Source organism: Hyperolius riggenbachi, chromosome 8, assembly GCF_040937935.1.
Source record: "Hyperolius riggenbachi isolate aHypRig1 chromosome 8, aHypRig1.pri, whole genome shotgun sequence".
Classification (NCBI taxonomy): Eukaryota; Metazoa; Chordata; class Amphibia; order Anura; family Hyperoliidae; genus Hyperolius; species Hyperolius riggenbachi.
Genome location: NC_090653.1, coordinates 299,963,335 through 299,979,842, shown reverse-complemented (window position 1 = coordinate 299,979,842; position 16,508 = coordinate 299,963,335). Strand labels below are relative to the sequence as shown.

The following is a 16,508-nucleotide window of genomic DNA, read 5'->3' as shown; positions in this document are numbered from 1 at the left end:
TAAAATCTAAGACTTGAGCATTCAGTCTGGCTTTGCTCAGGAATCCTTATAGCTGAGTCATTATAGCAGAGCCAGAAGGGGACAAGCTTGGGCTTGAAAAGACATCCGAGAACACAACAACAACAACAACAACAAATAACATTTGTAAAGCGCTTTTCTCCCGTGGGACTCAAAGCGCATAAGCATGGCTCCGACCATCGTGGTACAGAGGAAGAATGTTATAAGTCCGGAAATGCCAGGCTAAACAGGTGGCTTTTCAGTCTGGATTTGAATAGCTCCAGGGATGGTGCTGTCTTTACTGGGTGTGGTAGGGAGTTCCAAAGAGTAGGGGCAGCATGACAGAAGGCTCTGTCTCCAGATTTTTTGAGGTGCACTCTGGGAGTGACCAAGTTTATAGAACTTGCTGATCTGAGGTTGTGAGAGGTGTGGTGCAGCTTCAGCAGGTCCTTCATGTATCCAGGGCCCAGATTGTGCAGGGATTTGTATGTCAGCAGTCCAATCTTGAAGAGTATTCTCCATTCTTCTGGTAGCCAGGGCAGTGAGCGAAGGATCGGTGTAATGTGACAGTGGCGAGGCTGGTTTGTTAGCAATCTGGCAGCAGCATTCTGCACTAATTGCAGGCGACGCAGGTCCTTTTTGGGGAGGCCAGCATAAAGGGCATTGCAGTAGTCCAGCCGTGATGTGATGAAGGCGTGGACTAGGGTTGGAAGATCCTCTGGGGGAATCAGATGTTTAATCTTTGCAATGTTCTTCAGATGAAAGAAGGAAGATTTAACTACAGATGAAATTTGGTTTCTGAAACTCAATTCCCCATCGATTAGTACGCCAAGGCTGCGCACAAGGTTGGAGCTGTTTATGTCTGAATTCCCAATCCTGATTGGTGTTGCTTTAGGATAGAGCTGTTTTGATGGCGGGCACTGGCTTTGGACAAACAGGACCTCAGTTTTGTCAGCATTCAGTTTCAACCAGTTATCATTCATCCATGCCTGAAGCTCAGCTAAGCAAGAGTTTATTTTTGGGGTAGGGTCTGTTCCACCAGGTTTGAAGGACAGGTATAGCTGTGTGTCATCGGCGTAGCAGTGGTACGTCAGGCCATGTCGTTGGATAAGTGTACCGAGTGGCAACATGTAGATTGCAAACAGCAGAGGGGATAGGATTGATCCTTGTGGCACTCCGAATTGTAGAGGTGCAGGTTTGGACATTATAGGTCCTAGGGATACTCTCTGTGTTCTGTCAGTCAGGAATGATCTGAACCACTGGAGGACTGATCCACTGATGCCACAGTACTCCTGCAGTCTGTTAAGCAGGATTTCATGGTCAACTGTATCAAAAGCAGCTGAGAGATCCAACAGGATTAGGATGGAGCATTCCCCTCTGTCCCTTGCCATGAGCAGATCGTTGCAGACTTGGATGAGGGCTGTTTCACAGCTGTGGTGTTTCTTAAAGCCAGATTGTAGAGGGTCCAGGATGTTGTTTACTGACAGCCTGGTTTCAAGTTGCAGATAGACAGCCTTTTCAATAACTTTACCTAAGAAGGGGAGGTTGGAGACAGGTCTGTAGCTGCTCATAGCATCTGGATCCGTGGAAGGTTTTTTAAGAAGGGGCTTGATGATTCCTTCTTTTAGAGAGGTAGGAAACCTCCCTGCTTGCAGAGAGCAATTTACTATTTTGTGAAATGCTGGACCAAGCAGGTCAGGGCATTTCAGCATATGTTTAGTTGGTCCAGGGTCCAGGTCGCAGGTTTTCTGGCGGAGACGACAGAGGATGTCTGAGATCTCTTCCTCACTAATACTTTTGAAGTCAGTCCAGGGTGTTAGGCTGTTTTTGCAGCTATTTCCATTAGTTGCATGAGTCTTGGGTGCTGTGGACTGAATGAGAGACCGAATAGAAGATACTTGGTCAGCAAAGTAGCAAGCAAATTTCTCGCATAGCTCCTTTGAGGGAGTTATAGTAGGTTTTAGACAGGATGGATTACATAGTCTATCAACTGTGCGGAATAGTTGGGCTGGTCTGTTGGCGGCCTTTGCGGTCTCCTGTGATAGGTAGGAGGATTTTTTCTTGGTGATCGCATTTTGGTAGCTTTCCAGGTGAGAGACAAGGGTGTGTTTATCTTTTGACTCTGCTATAATGATTCCTGAGCAAAGCCAGACTGCATGCTCAGTTGGGGATTTTATCAGGGCCGATAACAAGCAGGCTGAGCAGTGACTGATAAAACAGAGAGCAGGGTAGGTGTTTTCTCTGTTCCCACTGATATATATGGTAATATACAAGAGGGTGCTTCATCTCTGGTACACTTTAAAGGTGACTTGAGTTGAAGCATGTAGGTGAAACGGGTAGCAGGCCTGTATGGCGAGCTGTCCTGATACCCACTGCTCCCCCTGTTCTTCCTCCTGCCCCTCCAACTCTTGGAGTCGGGCATCACTGCTCCTGCACTGGCCCAGCTGTGTGCCTCGTACAGCACGCGGCCGGGAACGCTCTGCACATGCTCATGATATAATCGTGACGTCATGTGCAGATCGCTCGTGGACTCCCGCTGTATGATGCACACAGCTGGGCCAGTGCAGGCGCAGTGATGCCCAACTACAGCGACCCGGAAGATGGTACCGGAGGGCAATTAAGAGGATTGGAGGGGCAGAAAGGAGAACTGGGAGAGTGGTGGGCATCAGGACAGCTCACCATACAGGCCTGCTCCTCCCGGTCCTCCTATACACTTCGGCTCTGGTATCCATTAAAGTCAACCGGAAGTGAAAATAAACTTATGAAATGATTAATTGTATTTGTTTTACTAAAAGTTAAATTCTACTTTACTTTAAAGCCTGGTACACCCCTCCGATTCTGATTGGCCAATTGTACCACCTCCAAGTGGGCCAACAGATTTTACTATGTGCAGGTGAGCTCTCGTACTACATGGAAGTGGTAAGATTTAAAGAGACTCTGAAGTCTCCTAAAATTGCACTTTTTATTTAACAGTTGTCTTCAGCATTATAACACAAGCTAAAACGCTGCATCCCTGCGGCAGATCGCTACATTTAAACCCCCCAAATCCCCGGGACCAAATATGGGGAGCGCTTCCTGGGAAAGGCAGAGCTCTGTGCAGTAGCTCTGCCTCTACTCGCGTCAATCCCCACTGATCGCCACCTCTCCCCGCCCCTCTGTCTTCTTTCACTGAGAGGGGCGGGGGAGAAGCGGAGATGCGCGCTGATAGACCAGGCATGGAGGTGGAGCTGCAGCGCTAATAGGGGGGGTTTAAATGTAGCGATCTGCCGCAAGGGATGCAGCGTTTTAGCTTGTGTTTTATAATGCTGAAGACAACTGTTAAATAAAAAGTGCAATTTTAGGAGACTTCAGAGTCTCTTTAACTGGTAATAGACTGAAAAAATGTTATTGCAATTCAATAAAAACGATCATTTATACAGGAAAATTGAAAGGGTTTTGTTTTTTTGTTTTTTTTCTCATCAGTAGTGTTGGATTTTCATGATCAGTTTGATGAAACTTGAATGGTGTACAGTACATTTGTCTATTTCTTGATTTATAGACCCAAGCAATTTCTTCAGAGTATTCAGTCATATTTTTTTCCATCGGTAATGGGGTAAAATTTTGTGGGTGCATGATACATTGGTCAGATTTCTAAAATGTTACAATCGGTCAAAAAAAATTGCTTGTAATTCTTGAACTGAAAATACATAAAGAAAAAATAAAATAAAATTGTATGGTGTGTGTGTGGCCACCTTAAAGTGAACCAGAGATGAAGCACACTCTTGTATTTTACCTTATAAATCAGTGGGAACATGACAGTAAACACCTAATCTGCCCTTTGTTTCATTGTTCTCTGTGTAATCTGACTGTTATCACGTCTGATAAGAATCCCCGACTGAGAAGTCAGGCTGCTCCGTCTAGCTTTGCTACAGAAAGATTATAGCTAAGTCTGTCTTCTGTGGTGTTATTTCAAGCCCAAGCCTGCCCCCTTGTGGCTTTGCTATAATGACTCAGCAATAATCATTCCCAGCAAAGCCAGATTTAATTGCTCAGTCTGGGATTCTTGTGACAGCTGATAACAGACACTTTTAGCAGTGAGGGTGAAACAGAGAGCATGGTAAGTGTTTTCTCTAATGTTCTTACTGATATATATGGTAAAATACATGAGGGGGCTTCGTCTCTGGTTCCCTTTAAGACTATTGTAAACAGCAGTTGTGACAAATCTGCCTTGCTGAGCTTAAAAACAAAAGTAATGACCCTTTAACCACTTGAGGACCATGATGTTACCCCCCCCCCCCCAGTGACTAGGCCACTTTATACTAATTAGGCCACTGCAGCTTTAAGTCTGATCGCTCCCCAGTTGTGTGTTTATCTTTTTTATAAATATTTTATTCTATTAATTGTTGATTTAAACGTTACTATTTTTATCTGAAGAAGCAGGTTATATACCTGCGAAACAGCTGTCGGGCACATCCTTCCCCCTCCCCATTGCTGTACCACTGTGTAACCTGGCCAAAATCAAGGGCTTTTAGCTGTCGTGCCCGTCTCTCTTCTCCTCTTTCCAGAAATATAGATGCTTTGGCTTTTATTTACTTTTTTCCAGTAACCCTCCAGGACAGGTATACATCGAGATCTGGCCCCTCCCAGGAAACAGGAAACATCCCACAGCCTCTCTATAAATTAAAATAATTGTCAGGTGATCGGCAGTATGGATGTTTCCTGTTCCAGGTACAGGTCTCTCTATACCAGTGCTGCAGTCCTGGAGAGCCTGGGGGGCTAAGGGCTGTTGGCGCTGCGGGAGACACGGCAGATCATTAGGCTTTGATACCTGGTGTTCCCCGCGTACCTCCCTTCATGGCACAGTCTGGTGGTCCTGGAGGGGAGATGGCTGCAGCGTTACTTTCTTTCATGGCAGTTGCCGCCGGCTGGAAGGACGAATGGAACAGAGCAGGCGTAGGCGGAGGCTGTAAGCCGCAGTCTCATGTTCCAGGACTTTAGATGGCTCAGGTACTCCCGGATTTCGTCACTTCCGCCCGCCGGATAGACAGGGCTGCGGCGTCTCAGCGTCTTAGCACTCGTGCAGACGCAAAATGGATACAGAGCAAGGCCTGAAACCAGCCAGGCGGCTGCTCAGGATTCAGAGCCAAGGCGACAGGAGCCTAAACGGGATTCTAGCAAGGTATTGCAATGGGTCTGATTTTGCTTCTGTCTAAGGGCTTGGGTGTTTTGCTGATTGTGCTGGCTGTATCTGATTAAGGGACTAAAAGTGATTAATGCATTTCTGTGGAAAGTAATATCACTAACTATGGAGCTTTAAAGGCAAATGTGGTTACATAAGTCTTTTTGGTTTGTTTGTTATTTGTGTTATATGGTGTAATAGTGAATGGCTCTGCCTCTGACGCAAGAGACCACAGTTCAGATCTCGTCTCTGTCTGTTCAGTAAGCCAGCACCTATTCAGTAGGAGACCTTGGGCAACTCTTCCTAACACTGCTATCTTGTCTAATTTAAACGCAATCTGCAGTTAACAGTTGTTAGCAATGGCTTAAGCTCCTACTACTGCAGGAACAATTATCATCTTCACCTGTTACTCAGCCAATTAATCAGTAAGCAGTGGTAACTGCACAAGTTCCTGCTGTTTTGCAAATTGATTTACCACCTCTACCTACTTTTTAATCAGTTATCCAATTACCTGTAATTAATACGGATATTACTGTTGGCACACCTGCTGTGGATCAACCTATATATGTACAACTGATACATTATATAAAAAAAAAAAAAAAAAAAAAAAAAAAAGTGTATATATATAATTCATTAGGCTATGAAAATCGGATGTTCCCGAGTCTGTTTCGACACATGACCTATGCGGGCACAGAAGATGAATAGCCGATGGGTGTTTTTCCTGTTTTCACATCAACTTAATAAAAAAAAAAAAAAAAAAAAAAAAATTGTGATTAACAGTCAATGGAAAAATCCTGATAGAAATTTTATCATGTGCCATACTGTTATCGTATTTGCATTTGTGCATAAGTATTAGTATTCATTTAGAATGAACTTGGTTCCTAAAAGTACAGTTTTTTTGCTTTGAGAGCTGACTGCAATTTATTCATAACTGGTTGTATTCATTATGTATGGAAGGCAGAAATGCTTTAAATTTCTGTCTGTGTCCAGGAGCTTTCACAGTGACGTTAAAATTGCACGTTAGAAAATGTTTCCACACAGACTAACGCACAGTAATACTAGGTCTGTGGGACACTCACAGTGCACACGTTGCGTTTGTGTGTAGCGTTATTAGAAAGTGCTGCATGTTATACACGTGACGTTATTAGCTGCATTGGACTGTTTGCACATGCTCAGTAATGACTTTGAAGCATACTTTTCATTGACTGTATGCTCTGTTTGCGAGGATAACTGGGAATTAAGTTGCGTTGCAACTTTTTTGGGGCGTTGCGTTGTAATTTGCTTTACAACTTTAATGTCGCATCAAAACGAAACGTCCTACTGTGATAGAGGCCTGAAGGAAGAAATACTTTCAGGAGAAGCTCCGACCGAGAGTTGAATTTTGTCCCAGTCGGTGGTTGATTGATGCCCCGTTTTTGCATGGGAGGTCTTCCTTTTCACAGGCGGACCATCGGGGGGCGCTGTATGGCTGGTGTTGTAGTGAGGCATCTCCCACAAGGAAATTGAGTACATACTCTTGTCGGTTTCCTGTCTGTGAACCTTGCTGCATTGTGGGAGGTGGCTGTTTGTAGCTGTTTCCAACTGCCAAAAGGAGCGTACAGCGGCTGCATCACCTGTATCACAGTAAAAATGTCACTTTGATACAATTAAGTAAACACAACATAACTTTTTCTCCACCTCGCATACGTCCAGGTTTCTCTGCACTGAACTTTTAAGTCATGTGTGTGACCCTTTGAAATCTGTTCTATTTAAAAAAAAAAAAAAAAAAAACAAAAAAAAAAAAACCTATTTGTGCAAATTTTCATCTGGTTGCGGCTAACACTTGTGTTGGCCGCACCCTGGATTTATGGATGCATCAGGTTGAGCGTCATATCAAAATTGGTTCCAGTGAAGAGAGAATTTTTTTACTGTTATGTTTTAAGCGATTAATTTCATTATTGATACAGCACATCTGAATCTATAAGATTGACAGCAAGAGCAGCAGTTTTATCTAATATCTCCGGAGAAACATTTATATATGAAGACCGGGGATGGAGTAGCATATCTAAAATAAGTTGTCAGTAAAGTATCAGCTTATCCTGAATCTCAAACCTTTGAACCAATTTTATAAAATACCAGAAGTTCAGGATAGAATCTCTTTTCTCTCAGAACACTTCTGGCAGCGAATCGTTTTCTTGAGGACGCCTATTGGCATGTCACGGTCGAGATGAAATCCCAGAGATTTCTCAGTTTTCTGAGGCCGGATGGATAATTCTGGAAAAGTCACAGCTAGAATCCACTCAAAGCATACAGTTCTTAGGTTTTTTTCTGATAAGCTCTTTGGAGCAAAATGGATTTCTACCAGAGCAAAAGATATTGAAAGTAATGCAGCTGGTAGAAAATTTCAGGACATTACAAATGCTATCAATCAGGGATACAATGAAACTTTTGGGTCTGTTGCTTTCCATTACTTCAGCAGTCCAGTGTACCTTAAAGAGGATCTGTATTGTTAAAATCGCACAAAAGTAAACATACCAGTGCGTTAGGGGACATCTCCTATTACCCTCTGTCACAATTTCGCCGCTCCCCGCCGCATTAAAAGTAGTCAAAAACAGTTTTAAAAAAGTTTGTTTGTAAACAAACAAAATGGCCACTAAAACAGGAAGTAGATTGATGTACAGTATGTCCACACATAGAAAATACATCCATACACAATCAGGCTGTATACAGCTTTCCTTTTGAATCTCAAAAGATCACTTGTGTGTGTTTACCTTCTGTCCCCTGCTTCTCTCATGCACTGAACATTACAGGCTTCCTGCAGACAGCTCTGCCTGTGCCTGTGTTTGTAATTCCTCAGTATGTGTCAGCCAGCTACTTTCACAGCCTAACAGAGGAGGATTTGTATCCAGCTCTCTTCTATCACTGATAAGATAGCAGAGATGCTGCTGGCTTATGTAAATAAAACACACACTGGAGTGTGCATAGAGGGGCCTGGAGGGGTGTGCATAAACAGACCAGCACAGAAGAGTTGGCAGCCTTCCAGACACAGGTGGACAAGTCTGACAGGGGAAAGATACATTGATTTATTACCGAGACAGTGCGAGTATAAAGTACTGCAGTAAGGCAGAGCACATTAGAATAGCTTTAGGAAATTGTAGGATGGTAGAAAAAACGTTGCAATTTTTGGTACAGAGACTCTTTAAAACATACCTGCAGTGTTGGATTCTTAAAAGATGGGACAAGTCAGTTTCAGTGGCGGCTCCAGCTTCAGATTTTTGGGGGGGCTCAAGAGGGGCACAATGGATGGCAGGCGGGGCTCATGGGGGGAATTTGCCGCGGCGACCATGTGGGCGTAGTCATGACATCATGTGGGAGGGGCTAACTGTAATGTATTTGTACCAGCTAATGTAGTTGCATTAAAAAAATATAAAGTAAATGCACATAATGACAGACAGCGTTTCCCCAGCAAATGCACGTAATGACAGACAGGGTTTTTCCAGTAAATGCACGTAATGACAGACAGCCTTTCACCAGTAAATGCATGTAAGGAGGGACAGCGTTTCCCCAGACAGCATTTCACCAGTAAATGCATGTAATGAGAGACAGCGTTTCACCAGTAAATGCACATAAGAGACAGCTTTTCACCAGTAAATGCACATTATGACAGACAGCTTTTCACCAGTAAATGTATGCTGAGGAAATCGAGGGACAGGGGTGTCATGCTGGGAGGACAGGGGGTATTGTGAGCTGGGGAGACAGGGGTGTCATGACACCCCTGTCTCCCAAGCACGACACCCATGTCCCCTCCAGCACAAAACCCCTGTACTCCCAGAAAATCACACCCCAGTCCCCTCCAGCACATCACACCCCAGTCCCATCCAGCACCTCACTTCACTGTCCCCTCCAGCACATCACACACCTGTCCCCTCCAGTCCCCCCAAAAACATCACACTCCAGCCACCCCCCTCCCCCAGTACATCACACACCTGTCCCTCTGTAACCCCAGCAGCACATCTCATTCCTCCCTCTAGCACTGACCCCATCCTTCAGCCCAGGACCCCAGAGCAGCTGGTACTTGAGTGGCAGCGAGAGAAGTATGTGGCTCCCATGGTCCTGGGTCCGTCTGGGGAGTGTGGAGGAGGAAGAAGCCATCTACTGCTGTTGCATCGCTGCTTAAATATACCCCCCACCCTCATTCTCCCCTGTGGTGGTGCTGCTGCTGACGCTAACACACCTCAGATCGGCAGCGAGCAGGAGATAGGAGTCAGCCAGAACAGCGCATTGCAGCCACGCGGTGAAATCAAATGCAGGAAGTGACATCATCGGTCACGTCCAGCATATAAAGTCCACCGTGCGGCTGCTATGCGCTGGTCTGGCTGATTCCTATCTACTGATCTGAGGTGTGTTAGCGGTGGCAGCAGCCCCACCACAGGGGAGAATAAGGGGCAGGTGCGTTGCCAGCATCCCAAAAGATTCGGGGCACTTCTGGGCACCAATAAAAGGAAACCGTGTGACATGCTGTGGTGTTTGTGGGCATGGCAATGACAGGTTATATGTCACCATAATAAAAAAAGAATAAGGCTAGAAGTCTCAGAGCTAGTCTACTTTAGGGGACCCCGCAGGAAACCTCATAGGGAACAGCTCTCCAATCACAGCACCCTTTACCGCACAGAGCATTGTGATTGGCTGAACAACGTGGGTGTAGTTTATTACAACCTATCTGAAACCTATAAGTTCAAGAGCATGCCGTCCACCCAATCACGTTAGCTAGATTTCCTGCTGGGTCCCCTAAAGTAGATTAGCTCCGAAGTCTCCTATAGAATCTTCCCACATAACAGCCAAAATATCTCACACATAGCAATTTTTAGGCAGCAAATCCCCCATTTAGCAGCTAGGCACTACATCTACCACATAGTAATACATCTGCATATGTCCCACATAGTACAGTAATTAGGCATCCGTCACATAGCAATAGGACTGCATGTATCCCCCATTTATACCCCTGCATGGCAGTTAGGCAGCGTATCCCTCTGCACAGTAGTAAGGTAGCAGATGGATAGTAGGAAGTATGATAGTAGGAAGTAGAAAGGTAGCAGAGCACACAGCAATTAGTGACACATACCACTTGAAAGTAGACGTTTCCCATATAGCAATTAGGCACCCTGTAAACCACAAAATGATTTTGCACCATATCATTCATATAATAGGCAACAGGTTAGCTATTAAGCAGTCAGGTAAAGTGCATTATTTTCAGTGTATGGTGAGGATGTGTGACTCCCTTCCCTGCACAGCAGAGTAACCAAGTTCCCTGCATGCTAAGAGAAATTCACTTGGTGATCTGTCATCTATTCTAATGTATGCCCAGAATCCATGCTTGCTTTCACAGTGTCTATCCTGCTGCTGCTTCTCCCCTAGACGTCATAGACTCACACTAGTCACTAGTAATCCCTCCGTGCCTGCTTCTCTCCCTGGTGTCAGCTATCAGACATCCAGGATCTGCCCTTCTGTCCACTGGTGGTGTGAGTGAAGTCGTGGGGGAGAAACACTCACAGACACCGCTGATTTCTGACTACAGCATCAGACATTCCTCCAGCCTGAGCCTTCTGCTTCTCCTCCTCCTCTCTTCAATTCTTCCTTCCTATTAAAAGCTTTTCAAACCTCCGCGCTCGCTGTCAGCTGAAACTGTATCCTTCCGCCCTGCAGCTGCAAAATCCTGTATCCTTACGCCTTTGAGTCAGCTAGTGTAAATATGCAGCGATCGGGACTATTTTGTACAGTGGAAAAGCCCGTTCGGGGCACAATGGGGCTGATACCGGCACGTGCTACAAATAAATTGAGCTTAACAACGACACTGATGAGGGCAGAACATTTAAGCAGCAGCAGCATGAGGGAAAGTTTTTTTTTTTTTTTTTAAAGTACACTCAGCTCTGGGGGGGCTTTGGGGGAGGCTTACAGTTTGTCAGCTGGGGCTTCAGCCCCGGCAAGCCCCAGTGTAGCGCCGCCCCTGGTCAGTTTATTCCCTGGACCAAATTATATCGGTTCCAAACAGGGTGACAGAGGACCAAATATGGTTGACAATTCCCCAGTCGGTTTCACATGGAATGCTTTTGGCAATTCCCTACGGAGGCGATACTAACGGATGCAAGCCTATCAGGCTGGGTGTCTCACAGTCAAGTGTTTGGGTCTTGGCAGCAACAATTGAAAAATCACTCTTCAAATTTCAGGGAAGTAATGGTGGTGAAGTTAGCCCTGGTGGCAACTCAACACATGGTATCATGAAAGGATGTACAGTTGAGGACTGACAACTCCACTGTTGTAGCATACGTAAGTCGGCCAGGGGGAATGAGGTCACAGAAACTTTTTAGTCTGTCACTAGAGACCCGGAATATTGTGGAGTAAAAGTCTGGGGAAACCCAGCCACAGATTTATTTGCAACAGAAAGAATACCAAATGTCAACATTTTTTGCTTCCTAAACATCGGGGACAATCTGTCAGCAGTGGTCTCAGATTTGGGATTTCAAACTAGCATTTCCATTTCCACCCCTGAACCGTCTACTTCTAGTTTTGGAAAATATTTCCGTATCCAGGATGACAGTCAGACAGTACCAGGCATAGACAAGGTGAAGTTGATAGCCTAGTTACTGAGGAATTAATACTTAGGAGTTATGGGTGTTTAGGAACAGTTCAGAGTTTATTCTCAAAATTGGAGACATTTTCTATAGCACTCAATAGATAGTTTTACCAAGTTTCTATCCAAATCCATCCAAGGATAAAGAGGAGAGACATTTTGCTGAGTGTTAGTCAAATTCTTATGGAACATTTTAGATTCAGAACTGGTGCTTCTCCTCTGGAGAGGTGTAATGCAGCAACGTAGAAGAATTTGGAAACGTTTATGCGGCATTACAAACTAGATTGTATATCTACATTTGACCAGGATTTCAGAAGTAAGTCTTACAAGCGGTCAGCCCACCCTAAGTTGGTGATGGTTTTTATTTCTTGTTCATCATCTCGATGTATACCTGTCCTGGAGGGTTACTGGAAAAACTAAACATTAGCTTACCTGGTAATGCTATTTTAGGTAACCCTCCAGGACAGGTGGGTAACCCACCCTTTTTGGGGTATAATAGTATGTATATAAACAGTATTATGAATGTAATATATGGTCATTTGTTTCATGACTATGTAAGTGTTGAAATCATATGTAATACTTCGTGATTGGTTTTTTTCACTATCATAGTTGGTTAGGTGGTCAGGTAGTCTAGACCTGTTTTTCTGTATTTTTCTTGGTTACATACTGCCGATCACCTGACAATTTATTTTAATTTATAGAGAGGCTGTGGGATGTTTCCTGGGAGGGGCCAGATCTCGATGTATACCTGTCCTGGAGGGTTACCTAAAATAGCATTACCAGGTAAGCTAATGTTTAGTTTCAGGAAATGGAACTGAATTCAGCAAGCTGTTCCACAAACTCTCTCATTTACGTAGATGACAACTTTTGTCTTTCTGTTTGTTGCTGTTTTTTTTTTAACACTTGCTGTACTGGAAAACAAAGAGACATAAGTCAGTTTCTTAGTAGGGCTAGCACTACATGTATCTGTTTATTTCATCATGTCACTTCAGGTATGCTTTAACCCTCGTGGCGGTCTATTAAAATCCGCCAGGGGGCAGCGCAGCAGTCTTTATAATATTTTATTTTTTTTAAATCATGTAGCGAGCCCAGGGTCGGGGGGGGGGGGGGGGGGGGCGCGGATAGCGGCGATCGAGTGCGGAGTGGCGGCGATCGGTGTGCTCACGCAGCTAGCAAGGTTAAGGCTGCTTACACACAGGGACGTTACAGGCGCACGTTAGTGCAGCCTGTAACGCTCCCCCACCGCACAGCAATGTAACACAAGTGGGCTGTTCACACTGCCCACGTTGCGTTACATGTAACGCTGCACGTTGTAGTGAAAGTGCAGATTGCTACGGCGTTGGAGCGGCTTAAGCCGCGTTAGACTGTTTGCACATGCTCAGTCATGTTGGGGAGGAGGGGAGAGCCGCCGGGCACATGGCTAATTAATATTCACTGCATGTTGTGACTTCCTGGTGCGGCCGCTCTGTGCGGCGATTGGCCGGCGGGGCCACGTGATGTCTCATGCTTCCAAGGGTGCGCATCACGGACGCCAGAGTGAGCTGCACAACGCGGCTCACTCTGACGTCCACAACGAAGAGCACCAGGCCTTGCGTTAGGGGCACGTTATGCGACCTTAACGTAGCACCTAACGCAACGTCTTGGTGTGCAAGTAGCCTAAAGGGACACTTAAGCCAAGAATAAAAAAATCTGTGTTACTCACCTGGGGCTTCTACCATCCCCCTGCAGCCATCCCGTGCCCTCGCAGTCACTCAGAGCCTCCGGTCTCCCGCCGCCAGCTACTTTCATTTTCGCTGACAGGGAGTCGGAGGGTTTTCAGCGCCTGCGCAGGCCTGGTCACACATATCCTTCTTCATGTTCCCGTCCTCAATAGCGTACTGCAAAGGCCCAGGACACTATTGTGAACAGAAACGCAAAGAAAACTACCCGTGGCCAGGCTTGTCGGGGCTTGTCAGCAACAACAAAACTAGCTGGCGGTGGGGACCGGAGGCTCTGTGAGTGACTGCGAGGGCATGGGACGGCTGCAGAGGCTGGTGGAAGCTCCAGGAAAGTAAAACTGTTTTTTTTTTTTTTTTGTTATTTTGTTTTTTTTATTTATTCCTGGCTTAAGTGTCCCTTTTAAAGTGTACCCGAGCTGACGTCCGACATGAGATAAATGCGTGTATGTAAAACGCAAAACATATTGATAGACTGTTTATCTTTTTTGCTGCCTGAAAGAGTTCATTCTCAGGCATACAAGCATCACTGATCAGCAAAATTACTGCCCTAAGTTTCATAGCAGAATGCAACGTCTGAGAGCAGGGGAGAGATAGAAAAAGGTCACATTTTAACTCTGGGACACTTAACAGGCTGCCACTGAGAAGAGGTAATAAAACATTCAATCTACTTTGTAAATGTTTAAATATAAAAATAGACCATGGGATATCTAAAAATAGTCATATTTTTTTTTTAGGAGGATAAGTAAAAAAAAAAAATTCGCCAGTTTATTTTCACCTCTGGTTCACTAATGAAAATATGGAGAAATGCTGTTTTCTTGGCTTGCTGTCACTTGTAGTTGGGCCTCGGCTACATTTCTCTCCAGATTGCTGAGAATAGAATGAGCTATTTCGGGTTGGTTTTGATGTTCCTGTCCTCCGCAGAAAGGGGGCGCTCTGAAGAAAGGCGCTGTGGCCCGGGCGCTGCAGGCAGTGAAGATGTTCCTGACGTACAATCCGGAGGAGCTAGACTGGGACTCGCCGCACAAAACCAATCAGCAGCAGTGTTACTGTTACTGCGGGGGACCCGGAGAGTGAGTGCCACATTCTATCCATATAGTCCTCCTATTGTCATCGCCGGTCATCAGATCGCTACAGTCCTATTCTGCTGTTTTCCATGAACGGCATTTTGCAATGCGATTCCGCTTTTGCAACACAATTGCAATCATCATGGCTTCTGCATAACTAGTGCGCTTTAGTTTTTCTGCCCTATCAGGGGTGCCTCTAGTCATTTTGTCACTCCAGGGGAGAAAACCTGTGGCGCCCCCCCCCCCACCCCCCCAGGAAAATAATCATAATGCAGCATAGTTTCACCAGAAAATAATCATAATGCGGCAGTGTTTCATCAGAAAATAGTAATTATCGTAATTCAGAATCGTAATTCACCAGAAAATAATCGTAATGTGGCAGTGTTTCACCAGAAAATACACTTATTGCAGCAGCATTTCACCAGAAATTAATCATAGGGCAGCAGTGTTTCACCAGAAAATAATCGTAACGGGGCAGCGTTGTCAGAAAATAATCGTAATGTGGAAGCGTTTCACCAGAAAATAAACGTAATCCGAGCAGAGGGAAAGAGTAGAGAGGGAGAGGCAGCATAAGATGTAAGAGGGGGGTAGAGGAACAGAGAGGGGGAGGGATAGACAGCATAAGATGGAAGAGGGTGCAGAGAAACAGAGGGGAGAGGGAGAGACAGCATAAGATGGAAGAGGGGGCAGAGGAACAGAGAGGGGAGAGGGAGAGACAGCACCGCACTAAAGCACAGGTTTACAGCTTTACCAGCCTACAGCCTAACCAGCTTTCAAAGAAAACTCTAGTATCAAAAGAGCAGGGCACATTCTAGCAGCTATAACAGTACTGGGAGTCTGCACACAGGACAGGAAGTGTTCTTAGCAGCCTGCCTGCATACCTTCTCTTCTGCCTGTGCATGCAGCTTATCATCTCTGGAGTAGTGATGGGTCGTTCGCGAACAAGCCGGCTCTTTGCTGCGAACGACAAGAGCCGGTTCTCAGTTTTGAAAGAGCCGATGCCTCAGCCGCCCCACACAGCTCTGATTTGCTCTGTGATAAAGGGCGCTGAGGCATGCTGGGAGATGTAGTCCTCCTCTTGCAGCTTGTAGGAGTGTATGGGGCGGAGCAGAGCAGTAGCAGGAAGGATTGCCCCAGTCAGAGAAGCAGTCTGGAGTTGTCATGGAGACGTGGGCAGGGCTTTTACTCCGATTCTGAGTGGTGTTTAGTGATATTTAATGAAGAGCCGATTCAGAGCCGTAAGAGCCGGCTCTTTAATGGGAGCCGATTCAGAAGAGTCGATTCTCTGAAAAGAGCCGGAATTCCCATCACTACTCTGGAGCAGAAACGTCCCTTCTCCCGGGCTGTGTTGCTGTCTTGTGCGGGGGCGGGGCTCCAACACGGACACATCACATTCTTCTCTCTGTGACTGCATCTGTCCCCTGGCTGTCTCGCTCCAGTGTCTGTGTGCAGCCAGTGACACAGGTGGGGGGTCAGACTGTCGGGGGCATAAGCTGGCTGGCCGCTGGCTCCTGGTTTGACTGGCATGGGGCGGAGTTAAAGGCTGGGCCACACGAGGTAAACACTTTACCTGTGTGGCTACTGAGAAGAAGGGGCATGGCTTTAAAGAAGGAGCCTGGCAGAGAAGAGCAGTATTGATTGCTCTATTGGCTGGGGAGAAGTGGAGGTGGAGGCACTGCTGAGCACATGGTAGCGTGCCGAGCACCGGGGACTGAGTCGGGAGATATTATATTAAAAAAAAAAAACATGGTCACAGTAGCAGCGGTGGGGGAATGCGCCTCACAACCTCATGGCGCCTCACCACCTCATGGCGCCCCAGGCAACAGCTTATATTTGCCTGGTGGGTGAGACGCCCCTGCCTATCCTCCCCTTCCTAGCCCTATCCTCCCTTTCTCTTCCAGGCCTCATCCTCCCCTTCTCTGCCCCTCCTTTCCTACACCTTCTTCCCCATCCTCCCCTTACCT

At 45.9% G+C, this 16,508-nt stretch overlaps 1 protein-coding gene across 2 annotated transcripts in view; it reads left to right on the top strand.

Annotated features, from left to right (window-relative positions):
- PHF19 (PHD finger protein 19) overlaps positions 1 to 16,508 on the top strand; it is a 100,314-nt gene that overhangs the window by 35,112 nt on the left and 48,694 nt on the right. For both annotated transcript variants that reach the window (XM_068249237.1, XM_068249236.1), the window contains exon 6: positions 14,402 to 14,550. In XM_068249237.1, coding sequence (XP_068105338.1) covers positions 14,402 to 14,550 — 149 coding nt within the window. The remainder of the gene's footprint in view (positions 1 to 14,401; positions 14,551 to 16,508) is intronic.